This window comes from Drosophila bipectinata, chromosome XR (genome assembly GCF_030179905.1).
Source record: "Drosophila bipectinata strain 14024-0381.07 chromosome XR, DbipHiC1v2, whole genome shotgun sequence".
Classification (NCBI taxonomy): domain Eukaryota; kingdom Metazoa; phylum Arthropoda; class Insecta; order Diptera; family Drosophilidae; genus Drosophila; species Drosophila bipectinata.
Window position 1 is genome coordinate 24,932,378 of NC_091735.1, and position 23,036 is coordinate 24,955,413.

Consider the following 23,036-nt stretch of genomic DNA (forward strand, 5'->3'; position numbering starts at 1 on the left):
AAATGAATTAAATTTAATGATAAAATGATTTTATTTCGAGTTCTTATCCAAGTAGTTACATTACGTAGAGCTGGTCATATAAGATAAACCCCGATTTGATCCTGATCGATAACCGATTATCCGGCCTATCGCCGCGAGGGTTGCACACACACATACATACATATATATTTATACCTATATCGCAGTAAATATATATATATCTAATATATACGAAAGAAGGACCTATGTAAATAAAAATTGGAGTGTACGAGTTGATCGAAAATATCGAAAATCGACCCATGCACTTGAAAACTTAGTCTTAGGGGCAGTAAAATACATATTACATACTATATAAATATATATATATATAATCTTGATATCTTTAGGAATCTATTTGATTTTCCTTATCCTGCACTATAATGTATTATTTTTTGTTTTGTATTTATTATAATCTCGCATCTTTTGAAAAAAAACAAGAAAGGAAAGCTAACTTCGGGCGGAGCCGAAGTTTATATACCCTTGCAGCTAAAACCGGATATATATCGCAAACATCGGATATAGTTGGCCGATCCTTATGAAATTTGGTAGGATGGATCAACTAACCAAAAATAGAGTCTGTACTAAATTCCAGCTTTCTATCTTCAAAAACACGAAAGTTGGGTCATTTCCGATCGTTCAGTTATATGACAGCTATAGGATATAGTCGGCCGATCCTAATGAAATTTGGTAGGTTGGATCAACTAACCAAAAATAGAGTCTGTACTAAATTCCAGCTTTCTATCTTCAAAAACACGAAAGTTGGGTCATTTCCGATCGTTCAGTTATATGGCAGCTATAGGATATAGTCGGCCGATCCTTATGAAATTTGGCATGTCGTATTATTTTGCCAAATATAGCTCTCATGTCAAATTTGAACTCTCTAACTCTAAAAACACCAAAGTTATACCATTTCCGATCAATCAGTTATATGACAGCTATAGGATATAGTCGGCCGATCCCGGCCGTTCCGACTTATATACTGCGTGCAAAGGAAAGAAGGGTGTGTGCAAAGTTTCAAGACGATAGCTTTAAAACTGAGAGACTAGTTTGCGTAGAAACAGACAGACGGACAGACGGACAGACGGACAGACGGACAGACGGACAGACGGACATGCTCATATCAACTCAGGAGGTGATCCTGATCAAGAATATATATACTTTATAGGGTCGGAGATGTCTCCTTCACTGCGTTGCACACTTTTGGACAAAATTATAATACCCTCTGCAAGGGTATAAAAATAAGAAAGAAAAAAATTGCCTTTGAAAAAAATTATATAATATCTGTATAAAAGCCATAACAACTAAGGTCACTATAAGTTAAAAAAAAATCACGCTATGCAACTAATGACAACCCTATGCATAAAGTAAAATCTATATATAAGTTCTATTTACCATAAACCACATAATCTATATTGTATTTTTTTTTTTTTTGTTAATTTTAAATAAATAAAATAATTTTTAGATGCAAATTCTTATTATCGAAATAAAGAAAATTGAAAATAGTGATTTCTTATCGATTTTTTTGGAACAATTCTTGCTGCGGCAACCCTAACAGCTGGCTAGATGTAAACAACGGTAAAAGCGCATGCACAGGACAGATTCCGATAGATAGAGAGAGAGAGAGAGAGATGCCAGAGAGTAATCGGAAGAGAGAGTATTTTCGGGGGAGGATTGACGAAAAATCGATAAAGGACTATCAGCAGGAAGCTCCAAGGAGCCGATTGACTTTGGGCCGTAAAATGATTACGAGCTAAAAGCTAAAAAACACCTCGCGCCAAAGCGGGACAGGACGATTGTGTGTGCGAGCGAGAGGTCCACTACCAGGATGTGTGCTTATGCATGTGTGTGTGTGTGAGTGCGGAAGAGAGACGGGGAGAGTGAGAGCAGCAACAGCAAGCCAAGGCAGCAGAGCAGAAAACAGCGAAAAAGTTTTTGGAAAAACTCCGCTTTAACGGGATTATTAAATTGCCAAAAAAAAGGAGAGAAAAGAAAAGTCCAAAAAAACGCCAAAAATAAAAAAAGAAATGAAATTTAAATAAATAATTCGAAATTTCGAAATAAAACAAGAAATAGAAGAAAGCAAAGCTGTTGACTGGAAAAATAAACAACAGGCAGGAGGGAGAAAAAAAAATTCATTATCCTTCATCGGCTGCCGTGTGCGTGTCGGTGTATGTGTGAGTGCGCGTGTGTGTGTGGCTGCCATAACTCCTGGAAAATTCTGCATACAGCATAAAGTAAAGGAATAAAAAAAGGATCTAAGCTTTTCCTTTAAAGAAAATTCTTTAAAAATCGAGGAAAATCAAAGGCAAGAAAGAAAAAATGGCTAAGGAGCTGAGAAAAAATGAGCAAAATGAAGGATAACTGTTGTGTGGAAAAGTCTTAAATTGATTCAAGCACACACACACACGCACACCAACACACACATACAGCACGCACACACACACAGACATTGTGAGAGACACAAGCTTGAAAATAGCTCGCTGAGCTGGGAAAAACAGCCATACCTCCGCCCACCACTACCACCTGCAACACCACCAACACCCTCGAGGATTTTCTTCCTTTTCTTTTTTTTGTTGTTGTTGTTGTGTGTTTTCCGGCACCCACGCTTTTCAAAAATATAATCAAAAGCTATATATAAATAGAACGAAATTAATACACTGAACGAAATTGGTTTTGAAAATGGTAACGATGAATTCAGAAGCGGACAAAACTCAAGCCACCAGTGCAGCCAGCAGCGCAGCCGTCAAGCAGCCAGCAGTAGCAGTAGCAGTAGCCCCACCATCACCAGCAGCAGTAGCAGCAGCCGTAGCAGCGACGACAACGCCGGCCGAGACAGCAGCTGAAACGCCAGCAGAGGCAGCAGGAGCAGCGACGATCACAATAACGCTGCCAAATGGTAATAATAACGGGATTCATATAGAAAATGATACAGAATCGGCTGCAAAAACAATAGCAACAACATCTGCAACATCAACACCGAAAAAAGTTGCAACAACAACAACATTAGCCAAAGAAGCTTCTACAACAACAACAACAAATTGCAGTGGCATGCCACCGCCTTTGGCCAAAACGGTAAATGCTGCTGCCGCCTCCACCAGCAAAGCCACCACCACCACCACCACCTCCTCCACCTCGTCGTCATCTTCGGCGGCAGCCGCTTCCGCATCCGCTTCTGCAACCCAGGCGGGCAGCAAGCAGAGCGGCGGCGGTCTACTGACCGTTAGCGGGAATCATCATCATCATCATCACAATTCGCAGTCAGCGTCGCAGTCGGCATCGCAGCGAGATCCACCGCCGTCGGCGTCGACGCTGGCAGTGCCGACAGTGTCGCAGCAGCGGGGCAGCAAAAACGAAGATGCTCCAAATATTTTAGTGTACAAAAAGGTAACTAAAAAAATTTTTTTTAAATTTATTATTTTTTTTAAATTATTAATAATAATTTAATATTATATATACCTAAAGATAACCTTTATAAACCTAAGATATATGATGTATAAACCCCTTTCAGATGGAGGCCATTATCGAGAAGATGCAGGCGGAATCGACGGGCGTGGCCGTGAGGACTGTGAAGGCCTTTATGAGCAAAGTGCCATCGGTGTTCACCGGAGCGGACCTGGTGGCCTGGATCCTCAAGAACTTTGATGTGGAGGATGTGACGGAGGCGCTGCACTTTGCCCATCTGCTCAGTTCCCATGGCTATATCTTTCCCATAGACGATCATGCGTTGACAGTGAAAAACGATGGAACTTTCTACAGGTGGAGTATACTTTTAGGCTTTTCATATTAGTATTTTGTTGATATATATTCTTGATCAGATTCCAGACCCCGTACTTTTGGCCCTCAAACTGCTGGGAGCCCGAGAACACGGACTATGCCGTCTATTTGTGCAAAAGGACAATGCAGAATAAGACGAGACTGGAACTGGCCGACTATGAAGCCGAGAACTTGGCCAAATTACAGAAAATGTTTTCACGCAAATGGGAATTTATTTTCATGCAGGTGAGTGTACTTAAAAAATAATAAAAGCCTTTTTAAATCTTAAATCTTTTCTTTAAAAAAATTAAGGCCGAATCGCAAAGCAAAGTGGCCAAGAAGAGGGACAAACTGGAACGCAAGGTATTGGATTCGCAGGAGCGAGCCTTTTGGGATGTCCACCGGCCGATGCCGGGATGTGTCAACACCACCGAGATCGATATCAAGAAGGCCTACCGACGGGGCGGCTCTAGTCATGGCACTGGCTCTGCGGGCGCCTCCCTGGCCAAGAATCCGGTGGAGCAGCTCACCAGGATCATAGCCCTGCGGAAGCAGAAGCTCGAGCGGCGCACAATCAAAGTGTCCAAGGCAGCCGAGGCGTATGTTTTTTTTTAAATTTATTTCTTACTGAATTTTTTAAATAATATTTTTTAAATATTTTTTAATAGTTTGGTTGCCTACTACGATCAGTACAATGAGTTCGATTACTTTATAACATCGCCAGAGTTGCCGAATCCTTGGCAAACGGATAGCACCGAAATGTGGGATACGGAGAAGAATAGGTAAGATTATATTGAAACATAAATTATAATAATTATTATATAAAAGAGTTAAGTGAAAAAAAAAACTTAAAAAAAAAAGAAAATATTCTTCGAACTTCGAAGAGTTTCGAACTCGAGCTTGAGCTTGGTCTGAGATCAGCTTCAGGATCTATGAAATTCCCAAGCTTATAGCTTAAGAAAATATTCCTAAAATATAGACATCTAAAAGAAAGCTTTATTACTATTATCGTACTATTATAATATTATATTTATATTTATTTATATTACTAATAATATCTATTTATTTGGAAACCTTTAGCAAAGAAGTTCCTGTACGGCGTGTCAAGCGCTGGGCATTCAGCTTACGTGAATTACTGAATGATGCCATTGGACGAGAACAGTTTACGAAATTCCTTGAAAAAGAATATAGCGGAGAGAATCTCAAGTAAGTCCAGACAAATATATACATATACAATTTTAACGCCTAAAAGTATGCTCAGAAATATTTGAAAGAAGCATACTTTTTGGCTTCATTTGAATCCTTTTTTTTAATTCCATCTATTTAATATTTTTTGCAGATTCTGGGAATCAGTGCAGGAAATGAAGGCCCTGCCCCAATCCGAGATCAAGGAGGCCATCCAGAAAATCTGGCAAGAGTTCCTCGCCCCGGACGCCCCCTGTCCGGTGAATGTGGATTCGAAATCCGTCGAACTGGCCCGGGAGGCAGTCAACTCACCGAACGGACCCAATCGCTGGTGTTTCGATGTGGCCGCCTCCCATGTCTATCACCTGATGAAGAGCGATTCATATTCGAGATATCTACGCTCAGATATGTACAAGGATTACCTGAACTGTTCCCGGAAGAAGATCAAGTCCATACCGAATCTGTTTGGGGTGAAACGTTGAGATACGCTCCGGGGATTCCCCGTTATCGCCGTGGGCTGATCTCAGATCGAAACGAAAAACTACAAAAAAAAAAAAAACTAAATGATTCGGGGAATATGGGGGATATATAATATTAGACATATTCATAATATATATATTGTATATCCCAAAGTACTAATATACATATATATATATACAATATAGAATATATACTATATATACATATAGAGGTACTTACAAGTTGTTACTAATTTAAATTAGATCTGCCACTGTGTCGCGTGTTCTCCCGTTTTTTGGAGTGTTTTTTGTGCCATTTTTGCATTTGATTGTTTGATTGTTGATTGATTGTGTTACCTCAAAGTGCCCTCAAATCCCTAGTCCCCCTCCCTCAGTATATATAATATCTATATACTTTTGCTCTCTAATATATAGCTGTCTCCTTCTAAATTAAATGAAAAGCTAAAACACCACTTAAGATGAAATAAAGAAACTGCCAAAGGCTTGGAATAGGAACTTAAAAACGGAAACTATATAGAAGCTTTTCCAAATCGCTAGAGAATTTCAAACACACACACACCCCCAGACATTTAAGACCTCACAACTAAAAGCAATGATGGTATTATAGAATTTTCAAAAACCAAAATATATATATATATATATGATTACTTTAGAAAATATATGGTAATGTGTACTGGTATGTCATGTTCTTCAATAACCCCACCCGCGAAGGTATTTCACCTAATGTTTTGAAGTCTCTGGCTATTTTGAAAATCTATATCTTATTATTAGTTAATCGAAACGAAAACCAACCCAAAAGATAACCCAAACAGAGTTTAAGATAAACACCAACAGCCGCCGAGACCTTATTCTCGTATACACAGATATTATACAAAAAAAAAAGCAAATACGAATTATTAATTATAATTAATAATAAATAACCGCAGTAACCGAAAAACACCAACAATAGGAGAAAAAATAACCCAAAATATAGAAATGCAGTCTAGTAATTATCGAAAAAAAAAATAAAAACAAATTGTAACCAAAAACACCAAGAAATAAGCCATGCAGTACTACTTGTATTCCAAATAAGCGAAAATTTAGACTAAAAAATAGAATATCGAAACGATAGATCAATTTGAAGGATTTTAAAGCGATAATTAGCAGGCAGTTTTTTTTTAATTTTTATTTTTTTTTTTCTATAATTCCCAATCAGAAGAATGAATTAAGTTCCTTTTAGGGTGTCTTGATTTTCTAAGTTCCTTCTCGCTCCCACACAGACACTCACACACACACACACCCACTCCTACTCCACATACACTCACATATCGTTAAGACACTGAAAGAAAAGAAAGTTGTGTAATCAGGTGTTTTTTTTTTCGTAATTGTGTGGGAGAAAGGTATTTTTTTTTAAATTAGGCTAAATATTAAAAAAAAAATAATAGGAATACTAATAATAAGAGAAAATTGAGCCAAGTTCGTTAGTTAGGGGGTGGGTGGGGTGGCAGGATTTTCCGGAAAAGTTTCCGGTCTGGATGTTTTAGGGTAGATAGGTGCAATGGTGTGATAGCTTATAGATTGTTAGAAAAACAAACAAAAAACAGAGAAATAACGAGAGCTTTACAAACAAATAAACGGGATTTGAGATACTACATAGATAGCCCCACCCCCAGCGAACTTGGTTCTCTCCCAAGGATTTCTCTCTAAAATATATATTAATTACCAGCCTGCGTTCAAAATAATTTTAGTCTTAAATCAAGTGGAGAATGGAGAATCTCAAAGCAATCATCATATGATTTAAAATACTTTTCGCTAGGATTCTAGCTCAGAAAGAGAATTTTAAATTATTCTGTATATAGACGACTTTTCAGGAGGATATTTCATTTAAAATCGATGATTATTTTGAACGCAGCTAGAACTTATATTATATGATAATATACTTGAATGTGAAACATCAGTGGATCGTTGGGATCTTTCGAAATAGCAATTAGACTTTTAGTAAAAAAATAATCGGCAAGGTAACACACATACACACACTCCAGCACTCACTCATCAAAAACAAAATACAAACTATTAAGTAATATATGTATGTACGATTCTTAAATAGAGGAGGCAAACTAAGTGTATTGAAAAAAAAAAAAAAAAATGAGAAAAAATTAATTAGGATTGTATGGCAACGGCCTAGGATTTTTGTGTGTGTGTCTATTTAATTGTAACTTTAATTGTACGTTTGTAAATGGTGTCTAAAAATCAGAAAAATCAGAAAAACAAAAAGAACTTAACAAGCAAATAATAATAATAACTATAACTATTACGATAAATATACAAAATATGGTGTATACAGCAGAAAGCAAATAGAATACATAAAAATACGATATGTAATACCACATACATATATCTTGATGTGCGTCTGTGTGTTGGTAGTGACAAAAAAAAAATTACAAAAAATTAAATCAATTAAAGAAAATCAACTAGAAGCGAATAAAAAGTAAGAGAGAAATTCATGTTTTTTGTTTGGCTTACCACTCGATTATTGTTTGCTTGGTTTTGAAATAAATATTAAAAATAAAATGAGTTTTTAGAAAACCATTCAGGCCAACTACTTGCAGTTTTTCCCCTCCCAACCACCCCCACCAGGAAAAATCTTAAGAATCTATAAAAACTTTCCACAACCACCCTTTAATTATATTTTTTTTTAGAAAATAAAATAAATTTATAAAAAAAAAATCAAATAATCAAATTAATATTCGATATATGTATGTGTATGTTTGTATACAACTCCGACAACAACAACAACTACAACTACAGAAATAAAAACCAACTTTCAGAGCAAAAACAATAATTATTAAAGAAAAAATAAATAATGAAAATATTTAAATGCCAGAAAAACTACTTTGATAAAGAAAAACAAACATGTGGCGCCGCGTTTATTGTAAATTGTTCAGCATGAAAGACAAACCTAAAACCGAATAAAAAACTAAGCTAAAAAAACACACAAAAAAAAACATGAAAACTATAACAGAAATACTGATAAAATAAATGAATTGAATTGTGAAGCTAACTAACTAAAAAAAAAAACGGAAGTATAAATGAGTTTTTAAAATATAGAGGATGGTTTTTTCAAAAAGAGATTCCCAATTTTATTTTATTTTCAATATATTTGAAATATTTTTCAAAAATGCCCAAAAGTATCCCCTGATTTTAAAGTCAATTAATTATTTTAAATTCATTTTATTATTTATTTGAATAATTCTTGGTTTACATCCTCTGTTTTACTCATTTAATCTGTTGGAGTTTACTTTACTTCCTCTATATCCAGAGAGTCTTGGGCGGCAGGTTGATCCAAGATAGCAAGCAAGCACCAGGGTCTTCAATGTTTCCTAAAGAGTCTCTTCCAGCGTACGGTGGAGGTCCTTGCTAATCTGGAGTTTGGCACGTTTTCCGCTAATTAGCATGTGCCGCGGCTCTGTGGGCTTCTCGATTTCACATTTTGAGGAGTTTTTTATAAGCTCGACATTTTCCACAGCTGAACCAGAGGTCTCATGGGAGTTCTTTGTTTTCATTTCGTCTTCTGCATCGCTAGATTCTTTGTAGGGAACATCCTCCATGACTTCTTCGGGGATTGGCTCTTCCTGCTCATCATCCTTTGGTTCATCTTGGGTATCGTCCTCCAGCTCCTCCTCAGCAACGTCTGAAGACATGTCTCCATCTTGAGATAAACCCAACGAATTTTCTATTAGCTCCAAGACCTTAACCATAACTGAATCAGAGGTCTCTTCGGGGTTCATTTTTTCAGTTTCTCCTCCATCTTTGGCATCGTCCTCCAGATTCTCCTCATCGTCTGAAGACATGTCTCCATCTTGAGTTAATGCCAAAAAATGTTCTATTAGCTCCTTGACATCAACCATAACTGAATCAGAGGTCTCATCGGGGTTCATTGATTCACTTTCTCGTCGATCGTCGGTATCATCCTCCAGATTCTCCTCATCGTCTGAAGACATGTCTCCATCTTGAGTTAATGCCAAAAAATGTTCTATTAGCTCCTTGACATCAACCATAACTGAATCAGAGGTCTCATCGGGGTTCATTGTTTTAAATTCTAGTCCATCGTTGGCATCGTCCTCCAGATTCTCCTCAACGTCTGTAGACATGTCTCCTTCTTGAGATAAGCCCAAAAAATGTTCTATAAGCTCCTTGACCTCAACCATAACTGAATCTGAGGTCTCGTCATCATAAACATCCTCCACGACTTCTATGGGGCTTTCACGCTTTGAATCTTCCTGCTCATCCTCCTGTGGTTCATCTTGGGTATCGTCCTTTAGCTCCTCCTCAGCAACGTCTGTAGGCATGTCTCCATCTTGAGATAAACCCAACAAAAAGAGTTCCGATTCACATTTTAAGGAATTTTCGATAAGCTTCCTAATCTCTTCCATTACTGAATCAGAGGTCTCATCGGAGTTCATTGTTTCTATTTCTGCGTCACTTGATTCTTTGTGGGGAACATCCTCCATGACTTCTTCGGGGATTGGCTCGTCCTGCTTACCATCCTTTGCTTCATCGTTGGTAGTGTCCTCCAGCTTCTTCTCAGCAACGTCAGTAGACATGTCTCCATCTTGAGATAAGCCCATCATATAGAGTTCCGATGCTGAATCCCCATCGTAGGTCTTCGTACTGGATGGAACTTCATCAACTTCCTGCATCGGTTCAAAAATCGGATATATCTCGACTCTAACATCTAGCTGAGCCAGCATGAATTTCTCGTAATAGTCAACGAGCTGACAAACTTTCTTATTATTCTCCATTACTATCAGAAAGTATTACTAGTATTATTGTTACTACTTTTTCAACGATATACAATTTAAAGATAAATTTACGTAATTTCCGAAATACTTGAAAAATCGAGTATGAAATTTTTGTAAAATTATACAAAAATTAAATTTTTTTATAAATCGAAACGTTTGCTACCGGGTTGTGGATGTGACTGAAATATATTTTTGGGTTACAGACTCACGTCAAAAAATTGAAAATTTCATGGCCTTCTTGGTGAGGATTTTTTTTTTAACAATTACTGATATTCATTAAGATATTTCATACTTTTCCAATGAAATACTTGAGCTTTAGGGTTCTTCTTCAACTTCATCATCTAATTCATTTCTTTTGAACCTTCTCGATGGCTTTATTTAAACATTCCAACATTTTTTCTCAAAAAAATGTGTAAATAGAGGTGCTGGCTGGCACAACAATAATTTCATAGAGGAATCTCTGTTATCCGAAGCGTCGGGAATGGCACCACCCATCCCAACCCAACACTACCCATTCCAACACAACCCCACCCCCACAAAAAAATACCTGTGATGTTTACCTTTACGGCGAATACAGAGTATATTTATTTTTTTTTTCTTGTTCGTATTTTACCAGCGAGGTTGCTGCGATAAGCCGCGAACAAAATAGCGACTTCCCGTCCCGGGCTCGCTAATAAAAGTTTTTTTTTGGTTTTTTTTTCGGCGACTGGCCCGGCCCGGTCCGGATCTGTTATCAATTCGACTCCGGGAATACGGCATAAAGTTTATCTATTAAAACAAATGTATCTAATTCAGGTGAGTAGAGGGCTTTCGGCCAAGATGCAGATACAACTGCCCAGTTACAGATACAGATACAGATACATGAGACGTGACCAGCATTTCGCACAAGTTTTTCCGCGCCAAGGAAAAGGGGTTCGATCACGTTTTTGCCGTAAAAACCTAAAATGGTCTTCTTCTCTCTACCTGTCTTTCTCTCATCTCTATAGCTATCTCTATTAGATGCGGATTCTTGTTCCTTTTCTTTCAAGATTCTCAAGTCATTGCTCTATTCATGTGTTCATCGAACTACCGTCTATATCTATAATAATATATCTTTTTTTTTTGTGTCTTATCTGTATAACGGTAAGTAATATCATCCTGTCTATGGGTATATGGAGGTATCCAGGGTAATTGTCCATTTTGCTGGCGTCTCATTCGGGAGCATTGATAATCCATTGACCCACATTTATTTTCATTTCACAGCTTGCAAATAAAAGTCCAATAATCGTCAAGAAATAAAACACATTTCGAATGACGCAATCGGGTTTTAAAAGTTCAATAGATTCTTTGATTTTCAGAGGAGTATAATATATTATTTACATATTTTAGAAGTGGTTTAAGATTAGTTTTTTGTTAAAAATATATGAATTTTACATCTTAAGTCCTATTAGAGGTTCATACTTTGAAATAGTAGCATTTATTCCTTTTTTTTACAGGTCCGAATACTTCATAAGCTACTTATAGCTTGATTTAAGAATTAAGAAACTAGAATTTAAATGAAAAGATTAATTTTAAATAATTTTCTACTTAAAAGAAGCTACAATATGGATATTTCTTTTCCCAAAACACAACTTATAACCATAAACTTTACTTTTAATCCCAAAAACCTTAAAATCCTTTCAAATCAAGTCATCTTTTTCTCAAAACTCACTTTTAAAAATCTTCATAAATCCTCATATTTTCTTTTAAAATCATAAAATTTTCTTGAAATCTCACAGATCCCGAAATACCACCATAAACACTATCTTGCAGAACTATTTAAAAAAAAAGATACAAAATAAATAACGGCAAGTGCTAAATTTCATCACTTTTCAGGGTTTTTTTTATTGTAAGGTTAGTGAGACCCTAAAACATTATCTCTTATCACTCTTATCACTGGATTCTGCGCTTTTTTTTTCGTATGCGTGTGCAGATTGTAAAAAAAACAACAACATATACAGTAATTACAACAACGCAATGTGTCACATTGGTAATCAGATAACGGCATCTCTTATCAGTTCAAAAGCATACAAAAATAACAAAAACAAGAAAAAACAGAAGCAGAAGCAGTTGCTAGTCTTCGGGTTTCTAGAAGAAGCATCTTCGGATCGCAATTCTCGCAAGATTCGCACTTCGGCTGATCATCTGTGACCTAGAGAGCAAGCGAGACAGCTAGTGGTGGAGCACATTTCGACAAGAGAGCAAGCGCCACGGCGAGAGAGCCAGAGAGAGAGAAAGGAACTTTACAAAGAGATCCCCAAACAGTGATGCTGCAAAACAGTGACTCGTTCACAGTGATTTGGAAAAAACTCAAAATTTTGTTATATTTTTAACAAAAAAAAAAAGTAAATGTTATTTTTATCTTTAAAATTTGTGTTAATTTCTGATATTTAACAAATATCTCATATATATTGCTCATACGCAGTGTGGTTTAAACTCTAAACTAGAAAAAGTATCTAAACAATCGTAAATACCCTGAATATTAGCACTAACTACAAGTTTTTAATGAATACATTTTAAAATTGAAGTAAGGAATAAAAGAATCAACAGAATAAAAGAAAATAAGAATGTTTTCCATAAGATAACACTGCGTATGAGTAATATTTTTCAAGGTAAAATCTAAAAAAGGCATTTTTCATTTAATTTTCTCTTTAAAATTCATTCATTTTCAATTCTTATAATAGCTATTAACTTTTAAAAACCAAGAATCAGCTAACATTTTTGAATAATTATAACTTTTTTATAAAAATAATATAAAAATAAATGGTTAAAGGTAATTTTTTTAATATGGGTTGTTACAAAAGGGTCTAGAAAGTTAAAAACTCGTATTTAATATAATTAAATTACTATATAATACCCGATACTTTGGTTTAATTATGAATAAACTATATTTTAAAAATTAAATAAACCGTAATCTGATATTTCCTGACTATATAATACCCGATACTTTGGTTTTCTTCTCCAACAGTAAGATCCCCCAATATCCAACACTGCTTCACCTTAACAGTGATCACCAGCGCTCGATCATCGACCATCGCTGTCGGCGAAGCGTGTAGAACAGCATCTGCCACCCCAACCTCCCCTGCCACCACCTGCGGCATCGGCGGCGACGCCAACCACTCGGCCGCCGCTGCCAGCGTCGAAGCCGGCCGCGAGTACGGCGGGGAGCGCTACGACATTGGGCATCCGAAACGGAATCTCACAGTTGCTGCTTGGCATTGCTCGTCACTGGTTCGCCTCGAAGAAAATCGGAAATAACTAGCCCCGTGAAAGAAAAGCTGAAGAACCGCAGAAGACCGCAGAATCGAAGAGCTTGCGGAAAGAATCTCAAAAACGGCAGAAACACAAACAGAAACAGAAACAAAATAAAATACATATTTTTTTTTTTGTTATTTCTATATACGATGAAGAGAATGTGTGTACGTGAACGCAGTTCCTGATCTTTTCGACCGGTCGGCCAGTGTTTTTCGTTCCAAAGTTCAGTGAAGGAGAGAAAACCGAACATCTCCTGTCTCCCTCTCTAGAAGAAAAAGGAGAATAAGAAGGTGTCCTGCAGAAAGCTGAAGAAACGCGTAGAATTGCCGTGAGATCTGTGGGGATGGTGGACATTCGTTGGATCCTTTGCGAGCGAGGCGAAGATCCAGACTACCGCAAGGAGCACTACGAATATACCCAAAGCCAGCACCGATAAGGGGATACTACTACCGCTACTATCCGATTGGAGTCCAACGATCTCAACCCAAAAAATATTAAAAAAATAATAAAAAATCAAAACAAAAACACCCCCCAAAACAATTAAAGCGCGTGCATAATATTTTTGTTTAAAAAACAATACACTTGGTGCTATTTTTTTATTGTTTTGAATTTTTTTATTGTTTGGTTTTCTGAAATTGTGAAGAATTGTGAAGAGCAGAGAGAGATCCCGAAGAATTGCAAGCCAGCAAGGAGAGAGATTGCGTGAGAGGCCCAAAGCTACAGCAACAACCAAAAAACAAAAACAATTTTCAAGTGAGTACACTGAAAAAAATAAATAAAATATTTTAAGTATTATTTAACGACTTGGCCAGAACCAATTGGGAATTATAATAATCGTAGTGCCCTTTTAGGTTCTTCCATTTAATCGTATGACCTAAACCCTTAACCTTTTCTCGCAGTTCTGAAAATGCCGACAAACATGTTTACCCCAGGAGCCACCCCTAGCCCCTTTTATTTGTGAAGACCCCCCCTTAATTCTAAGACTAAAAATAGATTGCAGAAAATGGGAAAAGCCAAAGGAGCGAAAGGGACAAAGCTATGGTGGATGTACATCTGTGTATTCTTTTATTTTTTTAATATTTGTTCTTTTTTTTTTCTTTTCACCCATAAGTGGGCCAACTATCTAAAATCTTGGTATAACAGGTGTTTCTTCTTATCACTAAGTGACTATATATTTTTTAAAGAAATAATATATACATATATTCCCCAACATTGAGTGATATATGCTCTTTGTTTTTTTGCACAACAGATAAATTATTTTTATTGATAGCAGAAGCCAACAAAACATTTAATTCTTTATTTTTTTCATCATTAGTTTCTATATATAGTATCGTTGAATACATACTTCGTCCAGCATAAAAAATAAAAACCAGAATAAGAGAAGAACCGAGACAACAATTTTTTTCTATATGATGGCTTCCAATTATTGTCAAACAAAAAAAAAAAAATAATAATAAAGAAAAGAATAAACTTGTGGCTACGTGACCAAACAGGAAATCGAGAAGCTGTGCCGGCCAGTGATCTATTTGGCCAAAGCTTTCACTTTACAGGGGTCATCCGAGAAACCCCCCAGTCGTCCATTCAAGAAATAAAAGCACAAAATATCCCACAATTTAGTCAATCAATAAGGGAGAAGCACTCACAATTAAACGGCACTCGGTTCCGATCAATTAATACATTAATAATGCCACTCCATGGCAGCGTCATCGTTACTGCTGCTGCCATTTGTTTCTGGTTCATGTAAAGACATAAAAAAAGCTAACAAATCGGGTTAGGTTTTTAGGTTTTAGGTATTATTTTTGAGTTTTTATGGTTTTTCAATAATTTATGGTAGAAGTTCTTAGAGAAATTAAATTTTTTAGTGAGTTTTTAAATACTTTTAAGATTCTTTCATTATTTCTTACTATTTACTTACATTTGGCACTAGTTGTTAGTTACTAGTTGCTAGTTCAAAGATACTAGTTACTAGTTACTCGCTTCCGGTTCTAATTTCTAGTGGGCATGATTAGTTACAAGTGGACCAGACTCGTTACTAGTTACCCTAAATACCAGCTACTAAACAAATACTAGTTTACAAGCAGGCCGCACTCGTTACTAGAGACTTTCTTTTACTAGTTACTATTTAAAGGTTTACTGAGTCTAGTTACTAGTTGGAAGCCCTGACTTAACTAGTCAGTTACAAGTAGACCAGACTCGTTACTAGTTGCTAGAGACTAGTTTCTAGAGGCTACTTACTAGTGGGCCGGAGTAGTTGCAAGTGGGACGCACTTGTTACTAGATACTAGGAGAGTAGATCTAATAGTTACTATTAAAAGCTTTAAAATAGCTCTTTACTTAATACAAGGTGCTAGTTATTATTGAATCTAGTTACCAGACTTGTAATTCTTTAATGAATTCTAGTTACTTTTCCAAAATAAAACTCTTAACGAGGTATCCGTCAAACTAGTCGAGGTACAGACTCGTTACTAGTTACTCCCTACAGATTACAAAATAGAACTCGTTACTAGTTACAAATTTCCAGTGGACCAAAGTAACTAGTCTTTCTAACTTTGTAGCAACTAGTCGACTAGTTACAAGTAGACCAGACTCGTTAATAGTTGACTTATACTTTACTCGTTACTAACTACTAGATACTATTTAAAATTTAATAAAAAATACTTAATAGACATCTAATCTAACGAGTTTTTTAATGAAATATAGGCTTCTATCATCAGTCTTTTCCCTAAGTTTTCACTCCAATTTCCAATTCAAATAAAATTTAAAATACTTTCAAGCTCACTATTATAATGCCCTCTACTGTTTCCCGCTGATTGTATCCAACTCAGACTCCCTCGGCTAAGTGGGCCAGACAATTCCCAAGAATATCTTGTGGGCGTCAGTTTCGTCAAGTTTTTCTTCATTTTTTATGATTTTCTTGTCGCGGCAATTAATATTAAAGAATTGTTGTTGCCACACATCGGATAATGGTGAGGATGGTCGGGAATATCGGCATAAGAATTTTAATTAAATTTTTCATTGTTTTCAAATGCAATAAACTCGACAAAAATCTTGGATAATGTTCTTGGACAAGTAGAGAGACTGAGAAACTAAAAAAGTAATAAGGAAATAGTCAAAATATATTCTTTAATTAAAAATAAGAATTCTTTTTTATAGTCTAGTTTATTTTTAATGATTTTGCAGTTGAACATGACGAGTAGAAAAATGTAATCCAGGCCAGAAATCTCCCCCAATTAAAGTGCACTTGGATACTCTCCCCTGGCAACGAGGTCTTTTCCTCCAAATCGGATGATAATCGCACAATAATATATATGGTATTCTAACATTATCTTAAGCCTTCGCTGGCTATATTGCATTCGCAGGCCTTATCTCTCGACTGATAAGCCTCAGAAAATTCCAGGCCAACTGCAAGAGATCTGGGCTGGGATATATATCTGAATCATAATATATACAGTATATACTCTCTCGTATATATGACGCATTTCCCGAAAAGCAAATAGGGAAATTCACTCATTTACGGAGAACAATATACTTTTACGGCTTTGTTGTTGTTTTTTTTTTTTGCGGTAAGGTTAATTCTCCGTAAATCTTGCGCACTTTCCAAGCTGCAAGTAAAAACCCCAAAGATATAGTATCACTTGAAAAAAAAATCGAAGGTCTTGAAAACCAAAAAACAAAATAACTTAAAATGCAAATTAAGCGGGAAAAGAAATGCATCAAGTCGAGTCAACAGTATTGTCTTTTCGCTGAAATCGTATTTATAGAATATATATATATTGTTGTCCCCCGATGTCTGGATCTGTTGGCTAATTTATACTCCAATTGGGTTTCTGGGCCATTGCTGACGATTCTCGATTCTCGATCAAAGTCGACTTTATTTCAAAGTCAAGCTCAACTTTAATATCAGATATTTTTTCTTGAGATAACCTTTGTATGGCTTTAGATAAGTATAGACTAGGTTTTATGATTGGAATCTGTTGATGCAACATGCTAGACTGATAGATATTCACAAACTCCCAAAAGAAAGAAGTCCTCTAGGAAGAAACTTCTTCTAAAAAGTCTTCACAAAGAACCCTCATATAGCATCATCTGGTCAACGACTTTATTGAAATATTTTATATATGTATATTCCTCCATCTAGATATTTCAAAATTTTTATGAAATCACGTTCCTCAGCGGAAGTCTATAAAGATTTTATATTTTTTGTTGTTTTTATTTTGTAAAGCCAATACGGAAGTACCTACGGATGGCTAAAGATTCGATTTTGTATCTGATTCTGATTCCGATTCTGATTCTTACAATTGTGATTAACTCCTCAGTAATGAGATAATGATATTTGAATAATAAAATGATTAAAGCTGATGTCGCCATACGGGGTTCTCAGGGAAATAGTAATCCCCTCAATCAGAAGCCCCTCATTTGTTTATAACTCTGAAAACAAAAACAGTAAACACAGACAAGATTTATTGTTTCAAGATGCAGATATTCAGGTCTGAAATTTGAGAAACTGAGTATCCAGACTAAGGCGGGGTTAATGCGCCTTTATACATATATTTCTTACGCAAATCGGTGACAAGTTGTAACGGATCCCGACGAACCAAAAAAAACTGGGTCCTCAGCCCCAAAAATACAAAAAAATTAACTTTATAAATTAAGACTGATTGAAGTACTAAATCATCCAAATGGAAATATTAACGAGGAGCGACTTAACAACCGGTTGTATTTCGGTTTGTTGTCTTATCATTTTCCAGAATTACATACATACATACGATACATATATAAGATATATTATCTTTGTATCTCAAGTATCTGTATCTGTGTATCTATCACGAGATGCAGCTGCTTGTGAAATTAAAATTGCAAATTTATTTGTATTGTCTCGCCTTTTTTTGTTTTTTGCCTTTTTGTTTCTCATCTTTAAAAAATCCAGACTATTTGCCAGACTTAATCTTTATCTGCCGGCTTGTATCTCTTGGATAGAGTGCTCTAGAGTTCAGAAAATTGTTAAGATAAAGTTCAAAAAATGGCAACCGGTTTGCTTTTGTTTTTTTCTCTTTTTTGTTCTGTAAATAATTCCGCTATCATTATTTTCTTAAGCAATTACCAACGCAGTTGAAACCTTTGTTTATTGTCTCCGATTGCATTCAAAAAACAAAAAAAAAAAGGAAAAATAAAAAAAAATGCAAAGCTTTTCATTCTTGAAATTCAATTTAATGTTTATAGAAGGGGGATACCCCTTAAAAGTGGATACTTTGGGGCTCTCATGAAACTTAACTACTATTCAGCTTTTAAATATAATTAAATATTATTTGTTTGCTATTTATTTATTTTTTTTTTGTTCACACTCGCCGGTAATAACAGTTTAGTTTTAAGGGTAAATAATTATTCAATTATTGGGGAAACTAAGGCAGAAAAGGTCAATAGCTTGCCGTTTATTTAGAGGTTTTATTTATGTATAAAAGGGGGTTTGAACTTGTTTACTTACAAGCCTTACTTCATAGAACAAATATTTAGGGGTCTTTATTTTATTTTAAAAGGGATTTTAAAGCTATAAACTTAATTTTTTTTAAACAAATCATTATCCAGGATATCCTATAGTCTTGTATAATTTTTTTTAAATCAATTCTCAGCTGACAGCATACTTTCATTATGCTAACTGGCTGCTTTTTTTCGCCAGACACTTTTCCAGTCAGTTTGCAACATTTGTCCGGCCCAGAGTGCCACGAATTGGTTCAAGCCAGTCCAAAGCCGACTTTTTCTCAAAGTGTGTGAATTTTTTCCTCTCTTTTCAAGACCAATGCTGAAAGTGCTAATTTTTTAAGTGTTTATGCCCAGCTAACCAATGTGCAAATATATTTATTAAATATTTAATAGAAAAAGAAATAAATAAAACAAGTGTGCAATTAATCACGTGCTCCAACCTCTCTTATCAATACAAATTTCTTTCAACTGATAACTCAAGACGACAATCAAGTCGAAAAAATTCCCCAGATGATGAAAAAAACTAACTTTTAATGAATATATTTCATTCGGATTTTGTATTCTTATCTCTGGCGGTGTAACACGTTTATAAGGCCAGCAAAAAAACATAGAAAAAATTAAATAGAAAACACAATCATAAAGAGTCTCTGAAAAAATAATAACAACAACACTATAAATAAAATGCACATAAATTACACAAACTATAAAGAGAAAAAAACGAAAAAAAACATCTACAATATAAATAGATATAAACAGCTTTGTTGGTGTTTACTCAATGATTAAATAAATAAAAAACAAATGAATTAAATGGCTTTAAATTCCAGCCAGAAGGAAATTCAAGGAATTCTGAAATCATTGCTGAAAAAGTGTTGTGTTGTGTGATTTTTTGAAAGTGTTTTTGAAATAAAAGAATTATATGAAAAAGTAAAAAGAAGTAATAGGAATATTTTTATAATCTTGAAAACATAGAAACTTACGTGTAAACTTTATATACATAGATCCTTTACATACTTAATAGATACATAATGTATTTACATGTCTACATACATTCTACAAGGCATATGTAGATGCCATCGTTTTATAACGGTGCTTTATGCTGCGTCCGTGGCTCAGTAGCCTTATAAGGCAATCAAAGGGACTCAAAGAAACCGGCTCTTATTTTACAAAATAAACTTAAAAACTTAATAACAACACTTGTAAGCACTAACAGAACCTTCAGGGATTATATTTATTTACCGATTAGCCTTTTTAAAGGGCGAAAAACAAACAGAAAACTAAATTTTCTGACAAGGACACACAACAAACAAAAAAAAAACGAAATGGCCACCGGCAGCCGGCACTTTTCTTTTGAATTTCCATTTGTAAAGATATTTCTTCATTTCGCATTTAAGCACAACACTATTAAATTTTAAATTAAACATTTATTTATTTACAAGCACTGATAAAACACACAAAATAGTTAATTTAAAAACCGAAAGGATTTAAAATGCAACTGATCATGGCGGTTCGCGAAGATGGGGAATTGGGGGAGACGACAAGTGCAGCTAAGGATGGCACTTTGCTTGTATAGCAATACCGATAACTTTTAATCGATATCCGGTGTATGGCGCCAGTTTAAACTTTTGTTTAAAAAATTAATAAAACAATAAAGTGGAAAAAGTATTTATTTAAGTTTTGGCACATAGCCCTCCGTTTCGCAAGGCTACAAAATCACAAACTAAACTCTTGTTTTATATTTCTTTCCTCAACACATGTCTCATTGAATAGATATGCTTACAATAACAAAAAGACTATAATAAATTAACCAATTGATATCAATAAAAACTAAAAGTACAGAGCTATTGAAATAAAAACAAAAAGGAGAATCGAATCAAGTTGATATCAAAATGCGCGCTGTATATGACTTGTTGCTGAGCAACGCCTTTGATCCCAGGTAAAATATATAGATATATATATATATGTATATATCATAAACCACATATCATAGCCCTCAAACACAAACACAATGTATACATTTATTGGAATATGATATATCTTGGCGGGTAATTGAATGCTAACCAATGTTAATTGGACTCCAAACGAGAAATGCTTAACAAATATTTAGTTTTTGTGACGCAGTTCTCGTTTTCTTTTATGCGGGAAGTTGTTTAATAAATAAATATATATATTGTTTACCTTAAATATGATAAATTGGAAAACATTTACCCAACAAATTGTAATACGGAAGGTGTGGAGCCCATAATTAATAAATCATTATATCAATAATAATATTTGCAATTGTTTTGAACTGATTTTTAAAGGGAGATACCAATTAGTTGATTTTTATAAAAATTATGAAATTAGCTCAGAGCTAATCATCCATGGTCGGGTTAGCTCAGCGATTACTATTATCGGACCAAAGTCGGTTCTCATGCCTATTCATTGGGGGCTAACAATTGAGATCCAGCAATTATCCGGCGATTCCCATGGAATAAACATGAGACCCGGCTACCTAGACGTTCCAAAATCGTTTCTACATTAAGGGAAATGTTATAATATCGTTCTTAGGTCTTAGAAACCTAATAATACATATTATCATACAGTTTTAGTCCCATATTCATATTTCTAACTTATTTTCTAGTATGGTGCTCCAGAATCACAACACCGTGGTGGCCCGCTCCACCTTAACCCCGAACAGCAGCAGCCAAAACTTTGGCTCCCACTCGGCGGGCCATGGCTCGGGAGCCTCGGGACGTAGTCCCTTGAACGGCGGACCCAGTACTCAGCGTCCCATTGTGGATCTCCTGGTGGCAATGGTGGCTGTGCCTGTCCTCATCCTGTGCGCCCTCCAGCTGGAGAAGAATCTTCGGGATGAGGAATCGCGTTGGCTGGTCTTTGCCCTCGGCATTGGAATGCTAATCATCTGTGTGATCATCTGCGGTTATGTGACCCACCGCATGGGAGTCTGTATTTGGGCGGGACCCATTGATGAGGCGGGAAACAGAGCCGGCAGCGGAAATATACCACATGTAAGTAAATAAAAAATCTGTATATTGAAAATGCATATTAATTATGGATTTAATTACCAGATCAACTCCCAGAACGATGTTTTGCGCATTGTGGACTCACTGCCGCCGAGTTATGATAGTGTGGTTAAGTGTGAACTGCCACCGCCGGCCTACGACTGCCTGGTTATAGATTTGGATCTGGTTAAGGATCTGGAACCGCCACAGACTTCGGCCAAGTCATGTGCCGGCAGTTCCACTTCCATACCAGGAGCCACTCTGCATATTTAAGAATGAAGCAGGATTAGGAGGAGAGAGAATCTAGAGATTTTTCCAAAAAAAAAAAACAAAAACATTAAAAAGCAGGCAGCACAATGGATTTTCTGTACTTGAACTTTTTTTTTTTTTAAATCAAAGAATTAAAGACCTCTGGGTTATGGGAGAGATATAAAAAAAAGGAAATAATTGTATTTAGTCTCAAGTTTAATCTCAAAAGAGAAATCCCAGAGGTCTGTAGCTATATATCCATCATATCTATATCTAAGCATTAATGGCATTGTATTTACTTTGTTTTTAAGCATCTAGTATTGTAATTCGTAGACCATTCAATCATTACTTCTCTCGCATTGTGTATATAGTCCTCCGACCACAGCATCTAGTCCAAAGTTGTATATATATATATGTTTGTATATATAGTTAATGCATCCATCAGCTATATACGATATATATATATATGCATTACTTACTGAATGCCAGGAACCAAACTACAGGGTAGCAGCCTAGCAATTAGTTTTTAAAACACATTTAAAAATTCATATAGAACGAAGAAAACCTGTATATAATTATATAGATAACGATAATATTACGATAACTATTACCGTAACGATTAACGATACCGATAGCCATAACGATAGCCAACAAATGTCAGAAAAAACGTTGTTTGTTGCTTTCCAGAAATAAAGAATTCCTATTAAGTTTATTGAAATCTTAAATGATTTAAAAATTACAAAATTTTGTAGCATTTCTTTGGGGGTTTGTTGGGGAAAAATATATAGCATGATTTTAGGCTAAAGTTTTCAATTCAT

The 23,036-nt window shown here is 35.5% G+C and overlaps 4 protein-coding genes across 5 annotated transcripts; 3 read left to right on the forward strand and 1 right to left on the reverse strand.

Annotated features, from left to right (window-relative positions):
- Positions 1–1,716: 1,716 nt before the first annotated feature.
- Positions 1,717–6,926, forward strand: RSG7 (Regulator of G-protein signaling 7). Its single transcript, XM_017239317.3, has 7 exons — positions 1,717–3,402; positions 3,527–3,774; positions 3,834–4,017; positions 4,084–4,370; positions 4,440–4,553; positions 4,852–4,977; positions 5,111–6,926. The coding sequence occupies exons 1-7, from the start codon at positions 2,698–2,700 to the stop codon at positions 5,436–5,438; spliced, it is 1,992 nt and encodes a 663-aa protein (XP_017094806.2). The 5' UTR covers positions 1,717–2,697; the 3' UTR covers positions 5,439–6,926.
- Positions 6,927–8,794: 1,868 nt separating this feature from the next.
- On the reverse strand, positions 8,795–10,216 carry LOC108123761 (probable inactive protein kinase DDB_G0270444). Its single transcript, XM_017239059.2, has one exon. It carries the CDS (start codon positions 10,214–10,216, stop codon positions 8,795–8,797), a length of 1,422 nt encoding a protein of 473 aa, XP_017094548.2.
- Positions 10,217–13,832: 3,616 nt separating this feature from the next.
- On the forward strand, positions 13,833–13,925 carry LOC122321946 (uncharacterized). Its single transcript, XM_043213075.2, has one exon. It carries the CDS (start codon positions 13,833–13,835, stop codon positions 13,923–13,925), a length of 93 nt encoding a protein of 30 aa, XP_043069010.1.
- Positions 13,926–14,109: 184 nt separating this feature from the next.
- On the forward strand, positions 14,110–22,962 carry LOC108123901 (uncharacterized). Of its 2 annotated transcripts, XM_017239308.3 has the most exons (4): positions 19,177–19,250; positions 20,735–20,900; positions 21,588–21,975; positions 22,036–22,962. In XM_017239308.3, exons 2-4 carry the CDS (start codon positions 20,854–20,856, stop codon positions 22,240–22,242), a joined length of 642 nt encoding a protein of 213 aa, XP_017094797.2. In that variant the 5' UTR covers positions 19,177–19,250; positions 20,735–20,853; the 3' UTR covers positions 22,243–22,962. The 2 variants fall into 2 exon arrangements, with proteins under 2 accessions (XP_017094798.2, XP_017094797.2); XM_017239309.3 differs by lacking the exons at positions 19,177–19,250; positions 20,735–20,900 and adding an exon at positions 14,110–14,242.
- Positions 22,963–23,036: the final 74 nt, after the last annotated feature.

Bases quoted from the DNA above. Each gene is read 5' to 3' on its own strand.
- LOC122321946 (XM_043213075.2), top strand. From the start codon at position 13,833: ATGGTGGACATTCGTTGGATCCTTTGCGAGCGAGGCGAAGATCCAGAC.
- LOC108123901 (XM_017239308.3), top strand. From the start codon at position 20,854: ATGCGCGCTGTATATGACTTGTTGCTGAGCAACGCCTTTGATCCCAG. The intron at 20,901-21,587 runs GTAAAATATATA...CTTATTTTCTAG, and splicing joins AGCAACGCCTTTGATCCCAG to TATGGTGCTCCAGAATCACA. The intron at 21,976-22,035 runs GTAAGTAAATAA...TTTAATTACCAG, and splicing joins GCAGCGGAAATATACCACAT to ATCAACTCCCAGAACGATGT.
- RSG7 (XM_017239317.3), top strand. From the start codon at position 2,698: ATGGTAACGATGAATTCAGAAGCGGACAAAACTCAAGCCACCAGTGCA. The intron at 3,775-3,833 runs GTGGAGTATACT...ATTCTTGATCAG, and splicing joins AACGATGGAACTTTCTACAG to ATTCCAGACCCCGTACTTTT. The intron at 4,018-4,083 runs GTGAGTGTACTT...AAAAAAATTAAG, and splicing joins GGGAATTTATTTTCATGCAG to GCCGAATCGCAAAGCAAAGT.
- LOC108123761 (XM_017239059.2), bottom strand. From the start codon at position 10,216: ATGGAGAATAATAAGAAAGTTTGTCAGCTCGTTGACTATTACGAGAAA.